The following is a 25,933-nucleotide window of genomic DNA, read 5'->3' on the forward strand; positions in this document are numbered from 1 at the left end:
AAACTAATTTTGTACCAGCAATTAAGAAGGAACGTTAAACGTTGAAGCTGTTTTTTCTTGAAGCCATGGACCGAAATTGGTGCACACGGTTGCAGTAATACCAGTCCAGCCTTAACTAGCAGAATCTCGTCGAAGATGAACAGTTTTGCTTCATTTTGTTTCGGATACTTCTTTCACACGCTGAGTTTTAGCATTGGTATCTAGCGTCAGCAGTGTTCTAGATAGACGCGCGTTTTCCTGACATGCGCAAATCCCTCCGTCTTTTAAGACGGAGAAACGATGCTCGTTTGGTGCTTGTATGCGCACAGGCCAACGTTACTAAAAAACTTGCAAACAATTGCTATTCCTAAACTTCCTTGCTGAATCATCTTGAAATATTGCGGAGCATTGTCAAATAAACGCGCCGAAATACAAGTTCAATATAGTCAGAAAGTAGCCATGGTGTCAATTAAGCTGAAATCTTCGATGCCAGACAGAATGATGCCAACTGCAACTCTGGTTAACAGAGTGTTCTTAGGAAGACTAGAAGCACGGTCTCTGTGGCGACAATAAAAATGGCCAGTGCGTGAGTGTGCTGGTCATTCACAGTCATCACAGTGGCTTTTGCAGCTGTTTCCTGTGTCGTAACGAACGCCGAGCAGTGAGTATCCCCGAATTGAAACCAATGCCTAATTGCAACTACTTGATTGGACAGTTGATTGGAAGTTCTTTTTCTAATGCTGATAAACACAAAGCGTCCTTGGCGTGGCGTGGTTTCGATTGTCCTCTTCACTTTCAAGTAAAGTGACCTGCAAAAATTAGGCTCCCTGCGATAGTTTTCACCCCCTTCCACCCCTCAGTCCCAGCCACACATTCGATAGTACTTTGTTTTGTGTAAATTAAGGACCCGATTCGATTTTGGCAGCTGGAAGAACTCCTTGGAAACCATGTTTTGACACAGCATTTCCGAAGGCAAGCGCCGGCTGCTACGTCACAACATATCAGTAATCTGGTGCGAATTGGGGAAATAAAAAACCTGAAAAAAAGTAGCCAAGTAAACAAGGCGTTTTGTCTGCCGCCATGGACATAAAAAGTAGCTAAATTGGTGTGAAATACTTATGCCTGGCAACAATGTTCGTGACAGGATGTTATAATTCCTAACTTAGAAAAAGTGCCGTTCTTCAGATGACTCCGATACAATGCCTAAATCCCCACAACATGCCCTACGATGGCGACTGCGATCTTGTCAAGCTATGCGGTTTAAAGCGAGCTAGCGACTAACGCGGTACTTTGTGTATACACAATGGCCGTCGAACGATTTCACTGGAAACACCTCGGCCATGATTTCAACACGAAGGTTTTGCAGTAGTTCAGTGATGCACGGTAAAGAGTCGTTGAAAATTACCTTTGCGGAAAGAAGTAAATCACGAACGTATTCGTTTGTTGCCCTTTCGGGAAAGATGTCCGCTGGTATCCAGTTGCTACCCTTGGCATAGATAGGGACTCCGTTGATCTCGAAAAAAAATTCTGTTCCGTCGATCGCAGTACCTGTGGCAAAACAAACAACATTTTTATACAACACTGATGCTTATACATGCATTGTAACAGTTGGCAGGTATTATGGTATTCATAGTTACAGATGGTAGTCACTTTCGATGCCATGTAATAACAGAAGTGCTTGTTCAAAAAACACAATAAGTAAAAAGAAATCCTCGAACACTAACACTTAGAAAACACGTATGATAGCTTCACAAAATGCGTCGCTGCTTGATAATTTGGCAAAAGAAAATTTCAGTTTTAAACATTCTGGTTACGAAATTATGTGCCAATATTCAAAAGAAGTTGTTAGGGAAGCTACCAAAATTATTCTTAAGAAAAAAATTGTTCCCATTGATATGTGAAGTATAACGTCCGAAAACCACCATGTGATTGTGAAACACACTATAGTGGAAAGCTCCAGAAATTTCGGCCACCTGGGGTTTTTTAACGTGCACCCAAACCTAACCACACGCGCCTAGAGCCTTTCCACCTTCGTCGAAAATGCAGCCGCTGCAGCAAGGATTTGATCCCGCGACCTGATGAGTCAGGAGCCGAGTACCTTAGCCACTAGACCACCGCGGTGGGGCGAAATTTATCCCAGTGTCGAGGTTAATGTGGCAAGTCCTTTAGTTAATGCAGAAATAATTAACAACCTACTTTCATAACACCAGTGGATAGCTCACCCGTATAGTCTTGGTTTATCTCTACTGTTCGAAAGCCAAACCTCGCGGTCTTTGTTGCGGCTTCTCCGTTGGCGAAGATTGTCACATTTAGGTTATATAATTTCTGGCCACCATAGCCAGATGGCCACCATTGTTCAATTTTCAATTCCTGCAAAAAGAAATGAAATTGCAAAAGCTGTATGTTCAAAAAAGAGATTAGTTTACACAAACGTGCAGCCTTGAAATAATGAATAATAGTTCAATAGAAAAAGATACTAATTGAGCTAGAACTAATCCTTGAACCAGGAGAAATTACGTTAAAATAAAAGTGTTATATTCTAAAGGCGAATTCGATACATCAGCTCCATTCAAATTCGCCTTCATTCTTGTGACGCTAACACTATTTGGTCTCTGTAAATAAATGTAGGACAAGCCTATATGCGAATAAGTCTTTAATCATCGTTCGTTGGATGTATGCTTTATTTCTAAATCTTTTTGGTCATTGTTCGGGAGGCCAGCAGGTTGAAACGATCGATGGCTACGGAAGGTACGTGAAGTACAGTGCTTGCGATAAATCTAGCACATCACATAATCTTTAGACAACGTGAGAGAAAAGCGGTTGTGTTACTTCCTTTAGCGTATTATCACGCTATAAGAGCATATATACTCGTCAGCTTTCTAGGTTTTCCTTTGTCAAATCTGGCGCATTTTTACATACCTTGCAGCAATTCACTGAAACATATTTCAACGTTCTCATCTATAGTCGTATGAAAGAGAGTGGTACAATGAAATTAAACATGTTTTTATTCTGCAACCATGGTTGCTTACACCGTTACACAGTTGGTTTTAGGTTTACTCAATCAGAATGGGTCCGTGGCAGCTGCAAAATTTGCAGTGACGTAACTTCTAAAGACGAATCTTTATGCACACTGTACACTCTTCGATGACCAGCAGTGAACTAAACGCATCTGTGGCATCTTACACGTCTTTTGTTGCATTGATGTGGGGTCGCTTACGTGCGATGAAGGTTTTTGAGAAAAATGCTGAGCGCACTCTTGCGAAATAAGGCACCCCACGCAAGGTATAGGTAACTACACTCTGCGGCCAGTTGTAGCATGTGGTGCAACACTGGCGGATCGTCTCGCTAGCAAACTGCGTTGGTGAAAGGCTTAACGTCCAAGAAAAAATGAATCACTGCATGAATATGCCAAGCTCGGGGTAACGCAAGTAGGGGGGGGGGGGGCATTCGTGCACATTATGTGTGATTCTGTATGACTAAACATAAACAGGATGCTCAACAGAACGTGCTGTCGTACTAGCGGTTTCGCAGGCTAGAATAAGGTAGGATCAGAAACACAGAAACAAGAAAGAAGTCGGGAGAGCGCAAACGCGACCGAACTACTGAAAACGCGAGCAGCTGCGAAAAAGGAAGTAGAGAGACATAGTTATCTACATAGTAGCATGCATGAGGTGACACCTATAAAACTTATTTCACGCCTGCCATTTTTGATCGTTGGATCTCTACCTAACCAGCTACGGTTTCAGTCATTCTTGCGAAATAATTATTGTAATATACGGGGTTTTATGGCCCAGAACCGCGATTTGAATATGAGAGACGCCGTAGTGAAGGGCTCTGAAAATATAGATCATTTGGTCTTCTTTAATGTGCACTAACATAGCACAGTGCGCGTGTATAATTTCGCTCCCATCAAAGTGCTACCGCCATGGCCGGAATCAAACCGGCGACCTATTCTTGCGGGTTCACAGTTGCAGAATGAAACAAGAGAAGCTTAATGTTTTACTGATGGCCTAGTTGCTGAGCCTTGATTTTTGATGAAGCAGCACATAAAAGGCTATAATCACGCACATATAATGATGTAAACACAGTGATTGTGTTTGCGTCATTTTCTGTGTGCTTAATTGGTCCTTTTTGTTGGCTGTTTTCTAAAAAAAAGTTATCGCTAACTCGCAAGTAAAGTTAAGTTTTAGAAAGTTTTGAAATCGCAAATTGGTTTAGCGGAATCCCGCAAGGTGGCAAAAGGGTTACAAAATGCACTAAGAAACAACCACCTGTTTCTAGCGGAAAGCCATCAAGTAATCCATATGCATTTTCGAAAAAGAAAGCTCTTTAGTTGCTGAAAATTTATTCTGGTTTGGGAACCAAAATTGGAGGCTTAACTAGGACGAAACAGAGAGCTCTTCTAGGAGATAACCAGAACGCTAAAATCTTTGGGTGAATTTCTGATTAGTCCTCCTGGTTTCCCGGTTATCTGAATTGGTACAGTTACTATCCCGGGTAACGTGTTGGTACCGGGTTTGATCACCGGTCCAGGACGAATTTTTCGGCAAGTAAAATGCTTTCGTTACGAGAAATATTGATGGATTCACTTGTGGCTCTGTGCAACAAACACGTAGTAGTCTTACTATGCCTTTCAGCAAGCATCGCTGAGCTTGGTAGATTATTCGTTTGTGCTGGCACCCTGTAAGGTGAGTATACGGCGTAGCTTCCCATTTATGCGCATACACTCCATGAACTGCGACCGCTGCGTGGCTGTCAAGGAAGACAGTCGTCGAGAGGTCAAGCAGAACAAAACGCTCTCCCAAAGCCCGCTAGCACACTGTTTATCGGAATAATAAACTGCTGCACAGTCGATTGCGCTAATAGCTACACACATGCCCTGTGGGAAGAACCTGTTACAGTTTCTCGGCTCATTCCTGCTTTATTGGGCAGTGAAATAAGTAAATTATGGCTGTGCGACGTGTTTGGTTTCCACTCCCTCTGCCGTCTCGCGTTCTGTTGCTGCATCTTGAATTGGTATGAGACACTAACTACCACTGCAGGTGGAATTATATTACGTGATGTTCCAGCTGCCAAAGAAGGTATAAGAAAAAAAACGTGTGTAAGCCATTTAAATTCTGCTCAAGGCTGATAGAACGTTTTAGTGGACCTTAATGATTAGGTCGCCGACTACCCTTCACAGTTTTGGGGAATGAAATGCGAGGTCCAGCATTGCTTTTCTGAGTCGATAACACCATCAGTTAAGGGACTAATAGAGTTACGTAGCATATTACCGTAATCACAACTAGCCGCCCAGCAGCACTATGCGCACTCAATAGGATCGAGCTAAGACATTAGTTGACTGACTGGCACGACACACCATGGGGGATCAGCCATGAAATTGGCATTGCCTTGATTAAAAATCAATTTGTTTTTAATCTCAAAATGCATAGCAATAGATCGTTCTCGAAATAAATAATTAGCTTTATTTACACAAAAAGAATGCAGGCTCTATTTTATAACCTTAGCATTCAAATTGTTTTGTCTCGCGTAGTAAATCGCATACGACATTGCGTATCCTCCTGTGGCTAAAACCCAGTGCTGTAGCGTCACATGTAGCCCCAATGGAAAAAAAAACATTGGAAGTGATCAATTAAATCACATCATTTGGAGTGGTTCATCCATAAGTGTTTTTCTTTGATTGGTGTGGGGCGTATGGGAAGAAATGACGCAGGAAGTAAAGTAGCAGAACTACATGCTTAAAAACGAAGCCTTGCGAATGCTGTACCGACGGCTTTGTAAGCCTTGTTCGCTTCGGAAAGCAACATAAAGAACGCAAAATGTTGCAGCCAATGCGAGAGACGGGACGTTGGCTGAAGTGACCATGCTATCGTCATCACCACTTTACAAGGTGAAGCGAAAGACGAAATGGGGCAGTGGCTTCCTGTCTGGCCGAAACCGTAGCACGTTCTCTTTCCCGCCCGCGCCTCAAGCTGTGAGCATGAGCTGTGCGAGTGGTCATTTAAAGGCTATGGCTATGATGAGTTATGATGAGCCACGCGAAATATGAAGTAAAAAAGAAATTCGACAGCGAGGGTACTGCGGAGCTGCCGGTCAAGTAGGAAGGAAGAAAGAAAGGAAGGAAGTGCCTGGAAACTGTGGCACACATCCACGCTGGGGGATTGGCCAAGAACTGGGTACATCTCACGAAATACTGTTAATTTCTTAGCTCATGGTTTTTTAAATATTGAAAAAAGGGCAAAAATAAATGAGAAATGGACAATTCGAAATAACGGATATAGAAAATGGAGCAGACGGTTTCACCAACAATACGTAAACGAACGAATAAAGCAATTTAGAAAAAAACAGCAAACTCTTGCAAGGTATTGGCAACTTTCCCTTCAGTGAACCCTAGGGACAAAGCCCCCAAAGAAAGTACATTTGGAGTTGCCAACTCCAATCCTACGAGACGAAAGACGGCATCTAATGTGATTTCGCGCAATGCAGTGTATTTTTTTACATTATATCAGATAGTGTACTGATGTCCCAGGGACTTCACAAAAAACCACACTATAAAGGGAAGCAGCCAGACCAGCTCTATGTATATAAAATTTCAGATATGGAGTGTGACACCTCTGCTACAAAAATGGGCACAAAATCTGGAATGCGTAGAGAAGATGACCAATCTAGAATAGGTGCGAATATACCAGTTCCACATTTTTTTTTCACTTTGCGAAGTATCTGTCGCAATGACTGTCCTTATGGATGAATGAAACAGATAATCACTCAATAAAGTTTAAAGTGTGGTCTGACATTAGTTTCACTTGTTTTGGAAAAGTTTCGTCAAACTGTATTTCGATAGAGCTGTTGCTATCACTGATCTGAGATACGGCACTTATTTGGGCATTTAAGTTGTCAAGAAAGCTCCGTATATGGAGAACTTGAGGCGTGTGAAAAATTGGTCAATATTCTCTAAAGAACAACTCATGCTGGGAGATAAAAACTGTTTTGGAACGCCTTGGTGAGGATTCATAGAGCTTTAAGAATGATTGCACCACCAAAAATTTGAAACGTGAATCAAGTAATGAGAGTCTAGCTTCCATATACAAGACTTGAATTGTTACAAAGTCAGGAAGACCTAAACACAGACGCAAGGCTTGCCTCTCAAGCATTACAAGTGGGCGAAACTTATAAGCAGGAGCACCAGCGTATAATATGCATCCAAATTCAAGCACCGGCCGAACGTGCATGTAGTGTATTGATAAAAACTTTGCCTTCGCATGCCGAATCAACTATGACTAATTTTGCGTAACATAGTTGCCTTCCCAGTGCGCTCACTGTCATACTTCTTGTTTACTTAATATTTTGCGCAACTTTTCGTAACAATTGCACCAACTGGGGCTAGATTTTAAAAAAAGCAAACCAATACAACCGCACAAGTGAAACTAAGGATAAAAAAAATTCACTGTCCACAGCTGCGACTTCAATCTGGGTCTTTTGAGTGGGAGGTTGACAATCCCCCTCTGGGCCATTTTGGTAGAGCCGTGCGCAGCTCTTAAATTGACGACACATGGCTGACTACCAACCGCAGCGCCGCGAGTGGATATACCGTGCTTGGGCTTTACTTTCTGCACATTGGTGCTACGGCCGTCCCGGGCACTCTCCCCTGTTCCAGTACGCTCTACCTGAAGTAACTGCCTGGGAAAACGCCGGTTGCGGTCACACATAGTAGCGTTCGTGTGCCGCTGCGGAAAATCGTCTATACAGTCGCCTGAAATGTCTGTGCTACAGTCAAGCTATGAATATGAACGGCCAATTGGCAAGTGGTGGAGGGCTAGGGCCCCCTTTTCCTAAAGTTTGGATGAAAATGTGCGTTTTACCGAGAATTAACGACAAAAAAACTGGTGTTTTTCAAAGCCTTCAAAGACACACGCGTTCAAATATCGGAACATAAACAGTTTGAAGTAAAACATGACGCCCACTCTACGTTTGTTTTCATTATTATATCAAAATGCAAAGTGCATCTACAAAATTGAGGTAATACCGACTGTAAAACAGGGACAAAAGTACATTAGTGAATCAATGTAAAAAAAGGTGCACAAAGTCCAGAATCCTTGAAGCGAGGCCAGCCTTTCTAACTCGATCCCGCAAGACAAGTTGTGATGGATGCCACTTCCACTTGTCGAGATTTGAAACGGCCTTCTCGCCTACCCGTGTAGTAAGAAGGTTGCACAGATTGTTCGCTGGGACACAGATTTACTGAAACGTGCGCAAAGGAAACTGATGACATTTGGCGATTCGTACGATAAATGTGAGCAAATAGTATACGCAACGTGTTAAACCGCATGACGACAAACTGGCAACACTTACGTCGGGTATCACAATCGAAAAGTCCAGCCTCGCATCTCGAGCAGTATGTGTCTTTAGGGTCACCGGCTGGCTTAAAAGGGCTGCTTCGTCCAAGCCAATCCATGCACTGCCATTACTTGTCTCACTCATGGCCGAATCGTAAAATACAGTCACGTTTAGTATCCATTTCTGCGGTTTGCTGAGACGATCTGAAATGAGCGCACAGATGAAAACACAAGCGTCAGAGCTTAGAACGTGGCTTCAGAGAAGATTGAATTAGAAACAGCTTTTTGCAATAAGAGAGAACTTAGGTAGTATTACGTATTCATCCTTTTCTAAAAAGACAAGTCGGGCAAACGCATACATCTTGCTTGGCGTTTGTTGTGTCAAGACTTTCTTCTTGGGTCCATGTTTGCGCGCCCTGTATTTTTAGAATAGAATGAATACGTACCAACTAGCTAAGCTCGCTGTTATCATGTTATCATGTCCGACAACACAAGGCATTTGTAGTGTGCCGACTTCCTTCTTGGGTCGGTGTTTGCGCACCCTGTCTTTTTATAGCTTGTTTTACTTCATCGTACGAGCGCAAATAACAATATCGTAGTTCTATTTCTCTAATATTTACTGTTTAATTATCAATCTCTTTTTATAATTGCGCTGACGCCATATTTTGAATTAGTGTCGCTCGAGACAGAGATGTCAAAGTGGCTATGCCGTGGGCATCCTTAAAAATTAGTGCGACATGAGACACTGTACCAACGCTCGCGAGTATACCGAAAACGACGTGAACGGGATTCAAGATGTGTAGTCCTGGACGAGTGAATCTCCGTAGCTCAAGGGGGCGAGTATCATTTGTTATGTCATGCATATGTACGTATAGCCTCAAGCAGTCAGCACTTAAAGTCCACCTGACAACAAGCCGATGCATTCAACCAACAAGCTCCAAGTTTCAGAAGGAAAAGGAAGACTGGCATGAAGCTTTCGCAGACGCAAGTTGTCTGCCACATTGGCAAAAAGCTGCGCTTTTTTATGCAACAAAATATGTCTTTGAAAAATGTTTTGCAACCGTTAACGGCTTAACGCGCATTTGTAAACTCATTTAAATTCCTAATAAAGTGAAACTCGTTTCGGGAGATACTATAAGTAAAATGGAATTGTCCTAAGTAGAATCGATATGATTGACCACTATGACATGAGGTTACGAAATCTTGTTCAATATTTGGTATACGTTTTTCGGGTATTCATTTTGAGGGTTCATTTGTCGGGTGTTCGAATACACGTTTCTTCTGTGTTCCGAGGCCTTCCGGGTGCGTGCTTATTCCGAAAGAGAATGTCCATACATTTACGATTAGCCGATTACAATGTTGTATCGCCCATGTTGTAGCCTTAGCATGTGTCTGCAACTATTCGTCGGCCATTTTTAGATCACGGGTGACACACACGTGACCTGCGGGCCGCATATGACTCGTGAACGTTTCACTTACGGCCCACAGCTTCAGACAGAATGAAAGTTTTGTGAAAGAGACCGGTTCTGTCTCTGCACTTCGACAGAGACAGAACTGGTCTCACGTGAACATTTTTCGTGAGGCACGCCACATGGCCTTCAAGCGTTGAAAGATAGGTGCATAACAAAAAAATCCACATTTAGAAAACGGCGTCCAGATTGCAGTTCCTTTGGAAATTAGTAAATATATTTTTTTCTCGAATTCCGATGCGAAATTAACACTAATTGAAAATATACTATATGTGTCCAATGGGAAATGCGTTCTTTCAAGTGGCAGCATTGTGCTCTTGTTACAACGGCAAGTTAACCTTGGTGGCGATCAACAATAGTCAGCCGCGTTGAACCACGGTTGGTGCCAATGGCGATTTGCCGACGTTACACAGCACAGAAGTGCCCTCTGTCAAAGTTGAAAAAGCCACCTTCATGATTAGCTGCCAAATAGAGGTTGCCAAGCTCTATTTCCTACAACCACGATTAGAGGCACGACAGCGGTATCGTCTAACGTGTAACATAGGCGAACCGCGGTTGCATTAGGAGCGGTTCAGCCTGCCTGTGTGACTAGGATATTAGCTGACATATTCTTTACCCTCTCCCTCTTTACCTTTTTCACTATCCCTCTCCTTGCTGGGATAACTTTTCATCGCTTCGGCATGCTAGCTGGGGTAAGTTTGAGAAATCTGCTTTAAGTTAAGTGGTAGTTAAGCTTAACTTAGTCTGACTTGAGTAACTTATACGCTTAATCACATTTAAACGTAGTACCAGTAAGCTTCCATGCGCCGGCATGCTTGAGCTAATCAGCCACTAAAGATTTGGGTGCACGTTAAAGAACCCCAGGTGGTCAAAATTTCCGGAGCCCTCCACTACGGCGTCTCTCATAATAAAATAGTGGTTTTGGGACGTTAAACTCCACAAATCAATCAATTAATCAGCCACTAAAGAATAATGACGTAAGTTTACCTTTAAGGAAGGGCGCTACTGATATGTCCTTGATTATAACTCCATTATATCCTTGAATTTCAATTGGCTTCCTGTAGAAAAAAATGCAAGCAACGTTTCAACGCCAAATATACAAATAAACACGTGTTGCAGTCAGGGTCTTGCACGCGCAAACAAATCACTCCTTGACATGAGTTATAATTTAAAACGCATTGCTCTTGCAGAATTTCTTCACCGATTACTGCACCTAGAATGAACATTCTCAAAACTTCACTCTGAAAAGCTTTCTCATCATGTAGGCGATTACTATGTGTGAAATCAGGTTTCATCTACCGATTTCCGGTAATCCTTTTCTCAAAAAAAAAAAAACGTAAGCGTGATTTATATATATATATATATATATATATATATATATATATATATATATATATATATATATATATATAGGAGAATAAAAGGAGTTTGACTCACAAGTGAAAAGATTTTTTACTTGACGTTTCGACCGTGGGCCCGGCCTTCGTCAGAATCAACAACCAACAAACTGTACCTTCAATCCTGATGAAGGCCATACTCTAGGCCAAAACGTGGAAATAAACCACGTTGTGACCGCTCACGGAGGATCTACTTGACTATATATATATAAGGGAAACAAGTGTATACGTGAGGGCTCTTTTTTTGTGTTTATACAATATATATGAGATCTAACAGACAATAATGCCAAGGAAGGTATAGGGAAAGTTGTTAGGGTAATTGTATTGCAAATGAGAAGAAAGAAAAGTGGGTGAAAAGATAACTTGCCATGGGCTGGATATATATATATATATATATATATATATATATATATATATATATATATATATATATATATATATATATATATATATATATATATATATATATATATATATATGAAAGTAGATGCGTTTTCACATAACAACTGTTTATTGTGCCGACGTTTCGAAGGGAACCTCGTCTTTTTCAAGGCATAATATATATATATATATATATATATATATATATATGTGTGTGTGTGTGTGTGTGTGTGTGTGTGTGTGTGTGTGTGTGTGTGTGTGTGTGTGTGTGTGTGTGAGAGAGAGAGAGAGAGAAATCATATTGGTCCTCATTCTTCTCTCCTCTGTGCATCTATTCCACTTTGCCTTCCACTTTCCGGTATGTGTTACATCGTAATAAGTATTAGAATGGCAGCACCCCGCGCTTTATATGTAAAACACAACTGCCAGTCAAATTGAGTCCAAACGTGCTGAGCTTTGTGAGCTGAGTTCATTATTGTCCTCCCGTTAATAACTGGAAAATTTAGATGGCTCGCTGCTTTCTTCACAGAAACCAAATTATATATCTCAGCAACACAGGGTGCTCCGGTATGAATATCGACAAAAAGTACATCTTCCAGGAAAAGCAAATTACGCCAGGACGCATTAGCCGAAGTGAAAATAATGTAAGCAATAAGCAGAACGTCATAGTAGGTCCAGTTAAGATTTAAAAAAAAATTGTAGGAGACGCAAAGCTCAGCACGCAACCGGAGCGTAGACAAGTTTTTCTGGGGAGTGCAGGAAAAAGTGTCACCTATACTTCATGGTACGCTCCCGCGTGCGTTTGTATGTGTGCGTGTATGTGTACGCACACGCCAAGTCGAAAATTTTTAAAAGGATTGCCCCCCCCCCCCCTTTTCTCGGGCTGCGCTGAAATTGCGTGCCGAACACAAAAGCTCAACAATTCCCTCTCAAGGGCTCCAGGAAATAATGCCCCTTTTATTGCGATAGCAATTATATGGACAGTCTCAGCTGGATTTTGCCGCTAGTGTCGGTGTCGGCATGGGCGTCGATGTCATGCACCGAACATGTATACGTATCTATACGTATAAAAAAGCAAGGGAGAAAAAAATTAAAAAATAAACATTCCGGCTCGCGAAATTGAATGTAAGACCTCTGCGTCGTGTGAATGAGGATTTAATCACTGAGCCACCCCGGAGCACATCTTTCACCACTCAAACGGCAAGCTACCTATATCTACCACTTACCGCTGCCCATGAGCATATCGGGGAAGGGAATTGTGTTTTCACCATTACCAGCAAGATTGCGCAATGAGTGCGCCCGCTCTAATCTCCTACACGTACTTTGCCCGGCTTCCCTCACGCGCCCTTATCTCGCGGCGGCGAGGAGGGGAAGGTCGTAGTCTTGGCTGGCCTCAGGCTTTACCTACATGGAACGATTCTGCTGTAGTTACCGGGTGCACAAAGGTCACTGCAATCATTGCCGTTTCCGTTTGCGAAAAGCGCACGCTTTTCAGACACAGCAAAGTAACAAATGAGGCGCTTATTCACGTGCATTTGTACCTGTGAGTACGTTTTGTGCGTCATTTGTGCGTGAGGAACGCGGGGCATGTTTCAATCTGCTTTCCATTCTGTGCGTGACCTTTCAATTTGTTGTTAGCGCGTTCATTGCTTCGCCTTTCCGGCAAAGCTGTCACTATTTTCTTCCTAAACTATCCGCTTCTATAACATCAAAACATAGCGGGGCCATGCGGAATACAGTTTAGCGTTTCTGGAACTGAAAGTCACAGATATTTACTAATGTACATGACCATCCACAATTAAAATAAAAATATTCAAGCCCGTAAGATAACATGACATGACACATCAAGAACTTTATTTAGGTCCCGAGGGACACATATTTCTGAAAGACATGGGCCTCCCGCCATATGAAGTCGGTGGGTCAGCCCACGATGCTTCTTTCATTTCATTCGGGAAATGTCAGTTAAATTTTATACGGCATCGAATCACCATGCTGGTATACACGAAGACAATTTTCCAAAATATGTATTAAACACAATGTTCTATGAGATCTTGAATATTTAACATTGGTACGTCGGTGTCATTATCGTCAAAAAGTGCTAAGCTGTTTTTTTTTGCATCGCCCGAATCTGTTTTATTGTCACTGAAGGGGTTTATTATTGTAGGAAGATGCGATGTATTCTGCAACATTTGTGGGTGCACGGCTCAGATTCTGAGTGAAGCTGTGCTGACAAAAAAAAAAAAGTAACTGGCAGCAATGTTTGGGCGTCGTTGTAGCATACCGACCAGATTCCGGTGGAGGGAAAAGACGGTCCCCAGTCCCAGCTGAAGGAGCATGGCATCTTGCGAATGTAGTTGACGTGGCACTGGCCATTCTGCACCGACGGAGGACACAGCGGGTACACTGGATACGAGGAGCGCACCTGCTCCTCGTGCTTGCGGAGGGCGTACAGCACCGGGGACTCGCAGCTCACCTTGATGATATTTCTTTGACGCTGCACGATAGAAGAAGACAGGAAGCGTGACTGAGGTGCGACGTAAGTGTCCGTCCTTTAACCGTGAGCGGTCACAATGTGGTTTATTTCGATGTTTCGGCCTAGAGTCTGGCCTTCATCAGGATATATATATATATATATATATATATATATATATATATATATATATATATATATATATATATATATATATATATATATATATATATATATCACTTGAAACATCGAAGAGTCACAACATTTTCTCACATCAGGAAAAACTACTTTGAAAACAGTACAATATGCAATGCATCATAAAAGCCTGACTGATATCTAAGCATGAAATCGACGTTACTTCCGGTTCGTATGCAGGCTATCCCCTCGGCGATAGAATTGTTCAGCCTTTAAAAAAAACTTTGCGCGATATATAAGAATAAACACCGAGAGAAGTTGTGTGATGATCAATGTGCACTTACATGAAGAATATCCTTGACGTCGGCTGTGTACCGAACGTACATGTTCTCAGCGTCGAACAAGACGACGCCGTTCAGCTTTACCCTGCACACAGTGTCGATGCCGTGAGCCACAAGGGACAGGCGCTCTTGTTTGAATAACGCATCAGGTACTGTCAGGAGGAAGAGAGAAGAAATACTCACTGAGCGTAACAAAAAGTAAGCAAGCACACTATACATTGGTTTACTTCTTGTAATACTACTGTTTCTCACATACTTTGCTTGCTATTGCAGGACTATTTGTACCTCTTTCAGTTATATCATTGTTCACAGAATGATAACAGCTGCTGAACAAATGTAACTGCAGTGGGGCCTTAGTCAAGAGCTGATATGCATCATAGCGCTTGCATTTTTAGGCTCCAGGAATCGCAGCACGCCATAGAGGCTTGTTCACGTACAGCCTGAATGACATTTGGCTCTATCGGGCAGCCGGTAGCTTAAATATGCCAAGGCTGACAAATATGCAAAGGCTGACACCACATCAATACGACACAACAATATCACATGCTATGACCCCATGCTATAATTAAATCACAAAAGGAAGTTTGTAGCTAGCGCGAAGTAGCAGCTACAGATGGCGCATTCATCCAGTAACACGTATTTCGTCACTCTGGAGAGGTGTGATTCAAACTGTACGTTATATAGCCACAAATCGACCGTGGAATATAGATTGATATGCGCAGACTTTTAGCACAAAAGTGTTTTATGCCTGGGTCCACCATGACTTCCGCTGACGCATTTCCATCATGGATATGATTGTAGGCTATATGCTGAAAAAATTCAAAAAAAAACGTTTGAAACATTATATATTACGCGGCAACGAACGAGCAACCTCTCAATTCACAGCTCGTAGCGCGAACCACTATGCCACGGAGTTGACGTTGTCGAGGATGCTAACGGCAAGCCATTTATATACACCATACACCGTTTGGCATTCCTTAGAGCTGCGAAACTGCAGTGAATTTTCGTGATCAGTAGCGAGATGGCGCGACGGGCTCGCGTTGGGCGCGCTGTAAAGATCGTAGCCTCAGCGAAGCGTGGTCTCTCCTGCGCACGCGCTTATCAGACTCTTGATTCGGGACGCGACGAAGGTCACTTCGCTCGCTGCCGCGGCCGCATGTACGAAAGGAGCGCGCTGCTGACACACAAAGAATTAAGCATTGTGACAGCTGTTTGCGCTTGTCCTGTATAAGCTTGTGAGCTCGTTTCATGCGTCTTTCCTTCTGTTTGAACAGCGTGCTTTAAGAGTCGAGTTGTGACAGTTGTTATTTCGCACTCGTCTTCTGTACGGAGATTTCATGCGTGCTTTCTGCATGAGGTGTGCGCTAGAAGTTTCGAGCTACTTGCCGTTTTCCACGTGATTTAGTAATTTGTTACTGTTGCTAAAACAATGCACAATGAGCGCTGAACTACTTGTGTGAAGATATGTTTCACTTCCGTGTTATACGGATTCCTAGATAAGAGGATCAGTGACGTTTCTCTTATTCATCTGTGAAATGTTTTTTTTTGAAGCCCGCTATTTAATAGAGCATGATGCCGGATTCTCCGTGAACACATCGCGACCTTATCAGACAAATAGGTTTCCATGAGGTGAACCTATTGCGATAGATCTGGAGAACACAATAACACGATTTCAGGGTCTGGGTATGTAGCGTAACACTGCTTTGTGTAGATTTTAATCAATGTTCTACACCAAAAGTCCATATTACTAGGGTACCAAGCACTTCTTTCTCGTAATTCAGTACAAATGTATGCGCCGCACAAACTGGTAAAACCCCATCACTTATTATCACCAGTTTTCTATAGGAAGGAAGAAGGAAACACATGGTGGGCAAACACCAATTAAGACCACCCACTAAATAATTAAGCCCGCGGGGCAAACCAGACAAGACTACACATGTGGCGATCGAAACAGAAAATGATGCAAGGAGACGCAAGTACTACGCTGCTCAAGCGGTAAATTTTAATGCCGTACGCGCTAAAAGCAAAACGATACTTTCTAGGCAAGAGTTTCAAAATTTGTTGCGTGGTGTGTGAGCACTGATCAGTCATGGTTCGGCATTTCGTGTCATCTGCGTTGTGTACGTGAAGTACGCAACACAGATGACAGCAGTACACAACTCATGTACATTGTTGTGTACTGTTGTAACCACCTTCACGTGTACTTCATGTTTAGTACACGTGGTTGTGTACCTTCTCGGAGTGGAATGGTTCACAATTTTTTTACATTCTTCTCTAACGATAGCAGAGTAATGAACACGACGATTTGCCATGAACAAGTTCTTGAAATCGAGTATTGCTGGTGGCCGTCAAAAAGCGCAAGCTTTCTTCGCACAGTGGTATAATTGAATATGAAGATGAACATCGGGAAACGAGGATGAGGATGAGAAATATGAGGATGAGGATCGGGAACTAAGAATCTGAAGGTCCTTAGTTCAGTGTGCATTTCGCTCAGCATTTCAACATTGCGCGAAGTGGCCCAAGTTGAAGCCTTTCTGTTCAGTAACAACAGTTATTGGCGCCAACGAAACTAATGTGATGTAAGTTTTGTTCACTGATAAGTCAAATAAATGATAAAAAAATCTAAGCAGTCATTAGCACGCTCTTTGTTAAATGATTTTCATTTAACAAAGACGGTGTTCTCTTTCTTGAATGACATTCATTTGTTTCCATTTATGAATGCGATAGGAAATCAGCTAGCCATTCGTTATTTTTTATTATCTTTTGCAATACGTCTAATCTCTACCATGTGTGCTTGAGTTGTACCGCTTTACTATGTTAAGCGCTAGCTCGTTTATATGTTATTTTGTCGACATTTTTGCGCATTGTGCCGATGTATTGGTTATTGGGGCTTTATTTAGGCAAAACTTGCTCATTCTGTAAAAAAAGAAGTGTTGCATTGACTCGCGTTTTCAATGTTTGCGTTTTAAAACTCGTCTGAATTTTTCTCACTTCGTACTGTATTAGAAGCGTCTTTTGTTCTGTTGTTGCATCTCAACATGAAATATTACATGTACGCACAGACGTATATCGAACCCACCACTGCCTACGACTTCGCATAGAAATCGCCAGTATTGACTAAATAAATAAATGAAGATTAATAATGAGTTTCTTTCTAAACATGCAATTTTTTCCCATTATTTTACCATTGTATAGTAAAAACATTGTACTTAATATGTTTCGTGCACCGCTATGACCTGTATAATCAAGTCTAGTTTTTTTTTTTACTTCTCTTCGTCTGTTGTCATTTTTTGTTGTTAATACATTTATTTTCGGTGCCTTGTATCATTGAATTCTGCGCCTCTTCTTAGCGAACATTGGTCGTGAAATATTTTTTATTGCATGTCCCGTGCTTTCTGTAACGCTGATATGTATTTGTTCTAACCATTCGCCTAGCTATGCATACCAGCCTCTCTTAAGTCAGGCCCTATTTGACGTCCTTAAGGGTTAATAAATGATGATAACGATCATTATTATGGTGGTGATGATCATGATGAAAAAAATTAAAGCAACCTGAAGGTGCATACCATCAATACGCCTTGCGAATGTCCAGTTCTCATAGCCGACCCATGCGTACCGCTCGTCGTTAAAGCCATAGTAAGGCTCGCCAATGATGCCGCTCCTCTTCAGGTCTGTGTATATACCTCCAGGAACGGTGGCGGCAATTTTTATGGCTGTAAAATAAAGAAAAGATGTATAAAAATCAGGTGACTATTTAAGCAATCTAATCTCCACACTCATGTGCAACTCTTGTGTGATTACATCCCGTGTGATTACACAGAAATTTGGCAAGCTCCACTATCGACTACAACAGGTGTCAGCCTTAAATCAAACTGCGCTGAATATCCGCCGCGGTGGTGTAGCGGCCGTGGAACTCGGCTGCTGAACCGAAGGTCATGGTTTCAATCCCGACCACGGCGGTCACATTCTGATGGAGGCGGAGGGGTAGAAATAGAGAAACAAAGAAACACACAAGAAACAGACAGAAAGGAAAAAAATAGAAACATGAAAAGGCGGCCAACTTTGGTCTTTCTTCAGCCTTTGTGCACCGCAAATAGTGTGAAATCGCCATCTATTTTTAAACTGTACTTTTGAGCTTCATTACCTTGCCCCTTTTAGAGAAAACGCCATTTAATACTTTCAGAAGCGCGCTAATAACAGTGCGTGACGAAGAAGAAATACGAAATGAGGTCACACGGCATACGTACACTTGTTAGTGTTCACGGCTGTCCACTGCCCGTCCAGCGAGAACGTGACCACCGCCTTGGCGACGCAGCAGCATAAAAACAGTAGAGAAACACCGAAGGCCAAATTGTGTCCAATCGGAGCCATTACTTGTCGCCGGCAGCGGCCCTGGAATTTAGAAAGACGTTCGTAACTTCGTCTTTTGAAATTTCGAACTACATCATTCACGTGCCCACTTTTCCTCGTGATAACCTAAAAGAGAGTTTTTTTTGTCACGACAATGAGCACAAAAGTGGTTGTAACTACCCGAATCTCAATAAACGTTTTGCTCGTTTCACCTTTTCTTTTAATTAGGGAGCGAAGTTCCGTAGGCCCACACCTCAACGTTGCCATCACCACCATCGCCGTCAAAGCTCCTTGCCGCATTGAGGATACAAAAACCATATAAGAGGAGCAGGGCCTTCATGAAAGTGAGTGGCGAGATCAGGCACATAGTTGTTTGTGTCCCATTTCTAATAAGGAGCTTTGCTCATTGGTTGTATTCGTACACGCGACAACTATTTTTTTTTGCTGTACGTAACTTCGTTATATCTTTAAAGCCTTGAGAAAACAAGATGCATATACCGGCAAGTGTCAGAGTGGCTTAAGAAATTTATTAATTTAGATTTAGCGGCCAATCAAAGCTCTGATTCAAGAAAGTTTCTATGGTACGGGTGTTCGCAAGAGAAAATTTTGGCCAATCGTGATGCGGGACGTGCAATTAGCAAAGGCGGCTTGGTAATAGAGAAATAGTTTATGAATGAAAAGAAATGCTAAGAATTCGGCCCCAGTTATGGCTTAACTTCCCAAGTAGTGTCCTTGTCGTGACTGGATGACACCACGTGAGGAGGTAACTTGAAAGCAAGACATCTCGTCAAAGCACGATGTGTAGGTACTGGGTGGTCTGTTGTGCTTCCACATTGAGCGGTGTAATGAGCAATGACATTGTGGATGACGTCTTGCAGGGAACGTTAACACAGAGCCTTTCCAATAGACAACCTACTACGACATGATATAATAATGCCAGTTTACGCTATTTGAAACAACAGGTTAATAGTTCAATTTTCATATTCGCACTGGTGCACACCTCTGCATTGATTTTCGGCCATCTGTGTTCCAATAATATGTGTGTAAATGAAAGTACGTTAGCATTACTGAATTTTGCCGTCCATGCATTGTAGTAAACATTACCGACACTAAACTCGTGACCTCGAGCCCAGCAGCGCAATGCCCCAGTTGTTGAGGCTACCGTTAGGGTATCGTGACGTGGTAACAGATAAAATAATATGAGTACATACTGGCTGTGGTTTAGGTGACCCGATGTCTGAACGATGACACCGGCAAAAGTTGAATTGGTTCAGGAAGAGCCACTAAGTGAGAGAGTTTAACTTTTTTTTCTATGTAGGTGCTGATTTGCAGTGATGGCGCCATTTTGAGCCCAGGCAGCGTGGTGCAACTCATACTGCACGCGTCTGTGAGTGTAGTGGGGAAAAAGACCAAAACTGCGGCCTGCAATCTTCCGGCCCCATCACAGTGTTCGTAGGAGAAGTTACTGCAATAGACTGGCTCTGAAAATCAGAATAATATTTCGCACAGTGGATAGATAGTGTTCCCGCAGGTCAACGTGCGATTTTTTTTCATTGTTATTTGACCTCCATCTATCCCTCTGTTCTATACCCGAGTCCTATTTCTTCACCCCTGTGCAGGTTAGCAAACTGGTTACTGGTACCAAGTTAACCTTCCTGCATTTCCTTTTCATCTATTTTTCTTTATATCACTCTCCTTGTGATTGTATTCTTAGGAGAGATTTCAAAAGAAAACAATTTTTATCTGTGCTGTTGTGTTTTTATAAACGTGAATCTTGATTCCAATAAGACGAAATCTTGCGAAACTTTAGGATGCGCATCAAGGCAATATTACACCTTACGCATTTATGCTTAGCGAAATAAAAGTACTCATTAATTTAAGAAACAAGAATTTAGCTCTTCACAAACATTGATATGCTGTCGTTGACCCCTAACCATGCTACTAACGCAAGGTAGAAAGTTCGTGACATAAAAGTAGGGTAAGATCAAACTTGAAAAACATGCTCTCATAAGCAGTTCTTGGTTTTTGGAAGGCTAAAGAAGAAGAACTGTTCTTTCGTCTCTTACCAATAGCGTTCTTTTTCACGTAACATTAGTTTTACTAGAAATATAGTTCTTTATAAACAAAGCGCACATGCAGGCTGATATTTTGTATCTCGGCGTGGTGCTCGAAGAGGGCATTTAAGTGATTTACTGTAAGATGTATTCACATGGAAATCGACGATCAAGATTATACAATCTCCCACCTGCAATTGGATTGTATAAGAATGACTAATCTTCACCCATATCACTCACTCGCGCACGTGCTGGTGAGTGACTTGGGTGCAGTGAAAGTAAGTACAAATTTAAGAGCTCGTTTTTATTGTAAGACCCGATGTTGATGAGAACAATAATATTGAGTGAAGTGGGTGAACGAATGACTTTGGTCTGTGTGAGTGACCTGAAAGTGGATCAGTGAGTAACACACACACAGTCATGAACACAAACACAGACACTGAAGCAGACAACCCAAAAATCACGCCACGAGATCCACATCAACATGGCTGTACACTGGTGATAACCTGTGTGACTTCTCAAACCTAATGTGATATCACCAGCCCATACAACACGACTTCGCCATCATCCTGATATTGTTGGAAAATAGATAAATGTCTCTATTAAAGAGGGAAATTAGGCGCTCAGGTACACCCACATTCTAATGTCCGCTTTTTAAACCTATTTTAACTCTCTAGCAAACGCCGAAAATGCGCAGCTTATCTCACCAGCGAGTAATCAGTCAGCCGTGCATAAAACGCTACCGCATTTCGTTTCTGCGACCCTTCTCATCGTCCATCGTCAAAACATCTCACAAGTCTCACATCTGGGGCACACGGCAGCACAGCAATAGCAATACCACCGGCTATCGCGGCAACTATAGTCACAGCATTGCCCTAGCAGCTGTTGTAAAACCTTTGAGACGTCATCGGGAACAGGTCTTTTATCCGAACAATAGAAAACTATATAAAAGAACAGTAGTGTACACGTACGGAACGAGTGAATCGATGCCGACAGCTGCTGTAAAAGGGAGCTCAAGAACTTTCAAAAGTGAGGTTGCAGAAAGCTACGAAAATTTATCACCACTTTCATACAATAACTTCATTTAACACGTAGCAATAGTAAACACACGTGGCCCTTTTTAATCAAACGTTGCAGGGGAAGCTGCGACAGTTTACCAGGAAATAAAACGGGCTACAGTTGAAAAAGATGGTCGTGACGTAGACTCGTAATCAGGGGGGAGAGGAGGTCGAGAAGGGTGTGCCATAGGTGCCCACCCCGCTCCCCGAATTTCAGAAGGTGGAAGGTGTTTTACCGAGAGTAATAAAAATACATGATTTTCAAGGCCCTCATCGGGTGTCTGAACCCCCTTTCCACTCTAAAAAAAATTCCTGGCTTCAGATCCGTCATGACTTCACCTGAAGTGCCGCCAAAGCGCCCGATTTGAGTTCGGCCTTGATCGCTCTGTGCTGTTAGTATAAAATGCGCGAAACCCTCACCTGAACGTGGAGTTTCTATTTGCTGCCCAATGCACATCCAACAAAATAAGTGTTACCTTAGCCACATATGATATATAAATATATATAGTAGAATGGGTCAAGCAGCAAACTGGCGTCAAGGACATCTTAGTCCAAATCAAGAAGAAACGGACAAGGGCAGGGCATGTGGCGCGCAGGCAAGACAACCGCTGGTCAATAAAGAGAAGGCAAGTGCGTTAAGGAGAGACAGAACGTTAGGTGCGCAGATGAAGTTTGCGGGTATTAACCACATTTATTACCGAGTTGATTGGAGGTACAATGAAAATGGGGTTTTGTGCTCTACAGGGGCCATTGTCAGGATGATGATGATGATGACGATGATGGCGAAGATTATGATGATGCATACTATGTACACATGTACCTTGCTGTAATATTTTCGTAACAGTGACGCAGGAAACCGCGATGTGAGAAATAGCAAGCCTTCAAAAATCTGCCGTTATTTTCCCGAAAGCTGCCAACATTTTCAAATTTCATCACCATTTCCATTGAGAGCCGCAAAATTGGCAGACACACAAAGCACAGCACACCCTTCAGTTTCTTTTGTTTGCGCTAATTTATATTTAGGTCGAAGGCGCACTTATAAGCACACAGTGCTAGCAGTTTGGTGTACGGGGCGGTTGCGTTGTTTTGTGGATAATTGAAACAAGACATGGTGTGTCTCTGCTTTTAGATTGCCCTCTTCACACCAAATAAATTTACGTTAGTCAATAATATTTGTAAATCTATCTATCTATCTATCTATCTATCTATCTATCTATCTATCTATCTATCTATCTATCTATCTATCTATCTATCTATCTATCTATCTATCTATCTATCTATCTATCTATCTATCTATCTATCTATCTATCTATCTATCTATCTATCTATCTATCTATCTATCTATCTATCTATCTATCTATCTATCTATCTATCTATCTATCTATCTATCTATCTATCTATCTATCTATTGAATTTGCGCATATACCACGATCCGTCATTATTTTTGCTCTTTTGTATTCGTTACACCAGTGCATCCTTTGTATTCGCTAGGAGTGGAAACAGCGACCTTTTCAACCGGGGTCGCTTTCGAATGAGATTTTTTTTTAAGGGGAGGGCGGGTAAACGGTATCTAAATGACTCCGCTTTATGATGGTTTGTTGCCAACACGAGGAAAATCGGGTATTGCGCAAAATGTACCCCTTCTTAGTCGACTGCTTTCGGTGGATTTTCTTTAAAAAATAAGCTTCATTTGGCTCGTGGTAAACTGCCTTCGCAACACGAAACATCTGCGCGCGCAGCAACTTCGTGTAAGCAGATATACATAGTTCAAGGAGGATATTGAATCCTCTCGTCGGCGATAAAAAAACTATCAGACAAGAAAAATTCACGAACCGCAGAAGTGCAAGATTGCGCGTGTAGGAAACCTGCTGACGGGAAAACGCCAAAAGCACGCTTGTTAAGGTATAAGAATAAAAGCAACAGGGAACGATGAGGCTCCGGAAAATATAAGCGGAAAATGTAGAGAGAGTACCGTATGGGAACAGCGTGCGAAAAAAAGCCGCGGGGAATTTCGTCGGCAGGATTCGCCGCGCAGTCGCAGGCGCCTCAATTCACGGGACGAGAGTCTTACGCACTCGCAGACAGCGGGCCACGCATAATCCAGCCTAGTCCCGCGCCAGCCAGTGGCCGGAGAACAATCGCAAGGAAAGTAGGAAAAGCGAACGAAGCCGCAGCAGAGCTCGAGATGGGAGGGAGGGGACGCGCGGACCACCGGTGGACGGCCTGCGGCCGTAGCTGGGCTGGTTGGTCCCCACTCCACCCGGCCTACAGCATTATTGCAGGAACGACGAAGGAGTGAAGCTTCAAGACACCTGCGTCCTCCCTGGCTGGCGCGTGCGGGTAGGTGCCACGTAATCAGAAAGGCAATCATGCGCACCACCAACACCGTCCGGTCAGAAAGGAGCGGTGCGAACTAACGCGTGCATGGAACGGACGTGCGTCCGCTGCAGATTGTACTCCGCGGCTCCCCGACCCGTTGGGCCGTTTCCGTTTTCGCGAAGCTCAGCTGTTCTTGTTTGGACGGCACGTTGGCGCTATGCTGTTTCATGGTGTGCAAAGAAGGATGTCCGCGATATCAAGACCAAGCAAGAAGTTGTCCGGTAGCAGATGAGCTGAAGATGAACGAGTACGAATCAAACCTGATGATGAACAGAAGCATACTATACAAAATAAAGCACCAATCGGGCGTCTCAAACTATTCTCTCTTGGAATCGCCCGATCACGCTAAGTATGTGCCACATATCATGCTGTCTATAGACATGTCATAGATTCGGTTTCACAATAAACTGGTTATAACAACGCATTCATTGCAGCCTTTTCAAAGGAGCTGTTAGAGCTAAGCTACATGGCGAAGTTAAGCTGAAAGTGTGTTTATTAAGGTAGCCGGTTTGAGTGCGTCAGAGAGAGTACGCGGTGGCGTGCCTTGTTTTTTATCAGCAGGGAAGTCTTGCTACCGCTCCTCGGGAATATTGTAACACTGGGCATGAGACCGCAAAACGACACACATGGGCATTTACAGACGACGTATTTGGGGACTTTGAATGAACAATGACCACATAATAACCTCTTCGAGACACACTCAAATATCAAAATACCAGTGCTCTCCCATGAAGTACATTTATGACTTCAATACGCGAAAGCAGCATTTCATCTTGTGTGCTAATATAATATATTGATCTGGTATGCTATTAAATCCCATCACTAGAGAAATGAAGGCCTATGAAAGCCGGCGCATGCAAAAAAGCTGTTGTAGAGCTTTGCTGAGAATAAAAAAAATCGTTTGTTCAATCTATACAAGGCTCATGGAGGTGGACACTAGTCGAAAGTGGATCTCAAACGAAAACTGGAGCCCATGATAATAGCACGCAACAGATGGCGGTGGTCACGCTACCTAGCGTCCAGTAACTAGATCAGTCTTCATTATTCACAAATCTGTTTGGTACGGCCAAATAATCAGGAAGCCCCGCCGCGGTGGTCTAGTGGCTAATGTACTCGGCTGCTGACCCGCAGGTCGCGGGATTGAATCCGAGCTGCGGCGGCTGCATTTTCGATAGCGGCTTAAATGCTGTAGGCCCGTGTGCTCAGATTTGGGTGCACGTTAAAGAACCCCAAGTGGTCAAAATTTCCGGAGCCCTTCACTACAGCGTCTCTCATAATCATATGGTGCATTTGGGACTTCAAACCCCACATATCGATCAATAATGAGGAAGACAAGACCCCTTGGCATCTCTCGTTGTTCAGAGCACATCCTCAATTATCCGGAGATAAACACGAAATAAGAAAAAAGCATGAAATATCCGCTCTTCCCTTTTAACGCGGAATCATTGGTGCTTTCAAGAAGAAAAAAATCTGCCACATCCACGGAGGGAATAATGATGAGTGGTCGAAAGCCTGGAGGTAAATCTGATAAACCATGAACCCTTCACACATTTTGCCCGCTCAATCATCATGTAAAGACGTGACAAA

At 42.7% G+C, this 25,933-nt stretch overlaps 1 protein-coding gene across 3 annotated transcripts in view; it reads right to left on the reverse strand.

Annotated features, from left to right (window-relative positions):
- LOC119172191 (beta-mannosidase) overlaps nucleotides 1–25,933 on the reverse strand; it is a 236,281-nt gene that overhangs the window by 32,539 nt on the left and 177,809 nt on the right. For 2 of the 3 annotated variants that reach the window (XM_075893283.1, XM_037423218.2), the window contains exons 2-9: nucleotides 18,753–18,897; nucleotides 18,072–18,218; nucleotides 14,509–14,657; nucleotides 13,845–14,053; nucleotides 10,769–10,839; nucleotides 8,329–8,516; nucleotides 2,202–2,349; nucleotides 1,385–1,527 (exon numbers count right to left, since the gene is read on the reverse strand). In XM_075893283.1, the coding sequence (XP_075749398.1) occupies nucleotides 1,385–1,527; nucleotides 2,202–2,349; nucleotides 8,329–8,516; nucleotides 10,769–10,839; nucleotides 13,845–14,053; nucleotides 14,509–14,657; nucleotides 18,072–18,218; nucleotides 18,753–18,876 (1,179 nt within the window). In that variant the 5' untranslated portion in view covers nucleotides 18,877–18,897. Of the gene's footprint in view, nucleotides 1–1,384; nucleotides 1,528–2,201; nucleotides 2,350–8,328; nucleotides 8,517–10,768; nucleotides 10,840–13,844; nucleotides 14,054–14,508; nucleotides 14,658–18,071; nucleotides 18,219–18,752; nucleotides 18,898–21,616; nucleotides 21,749–25,933 lie in introns of those variants that run through there. The other variant, XM_075893282.1, reaches the window with a different exon arrangement.

Source organism: Rhipicephalus microplus, chromosome 4, assembly GCF_043290135.1.
Source record: "Rhipicephalus microplus isolate Deutch F79 chromosome 4, USDA_Rmic, whole genome shotgun sequence".
Classification (NCBI taxonomy): domain Eukaryota; kingdom Metazoa; phylum Arthropoda; class Arachnida; order Ixodida; family Ixodidae; genus Rhipicephalus; species Rhipicephalus microplus.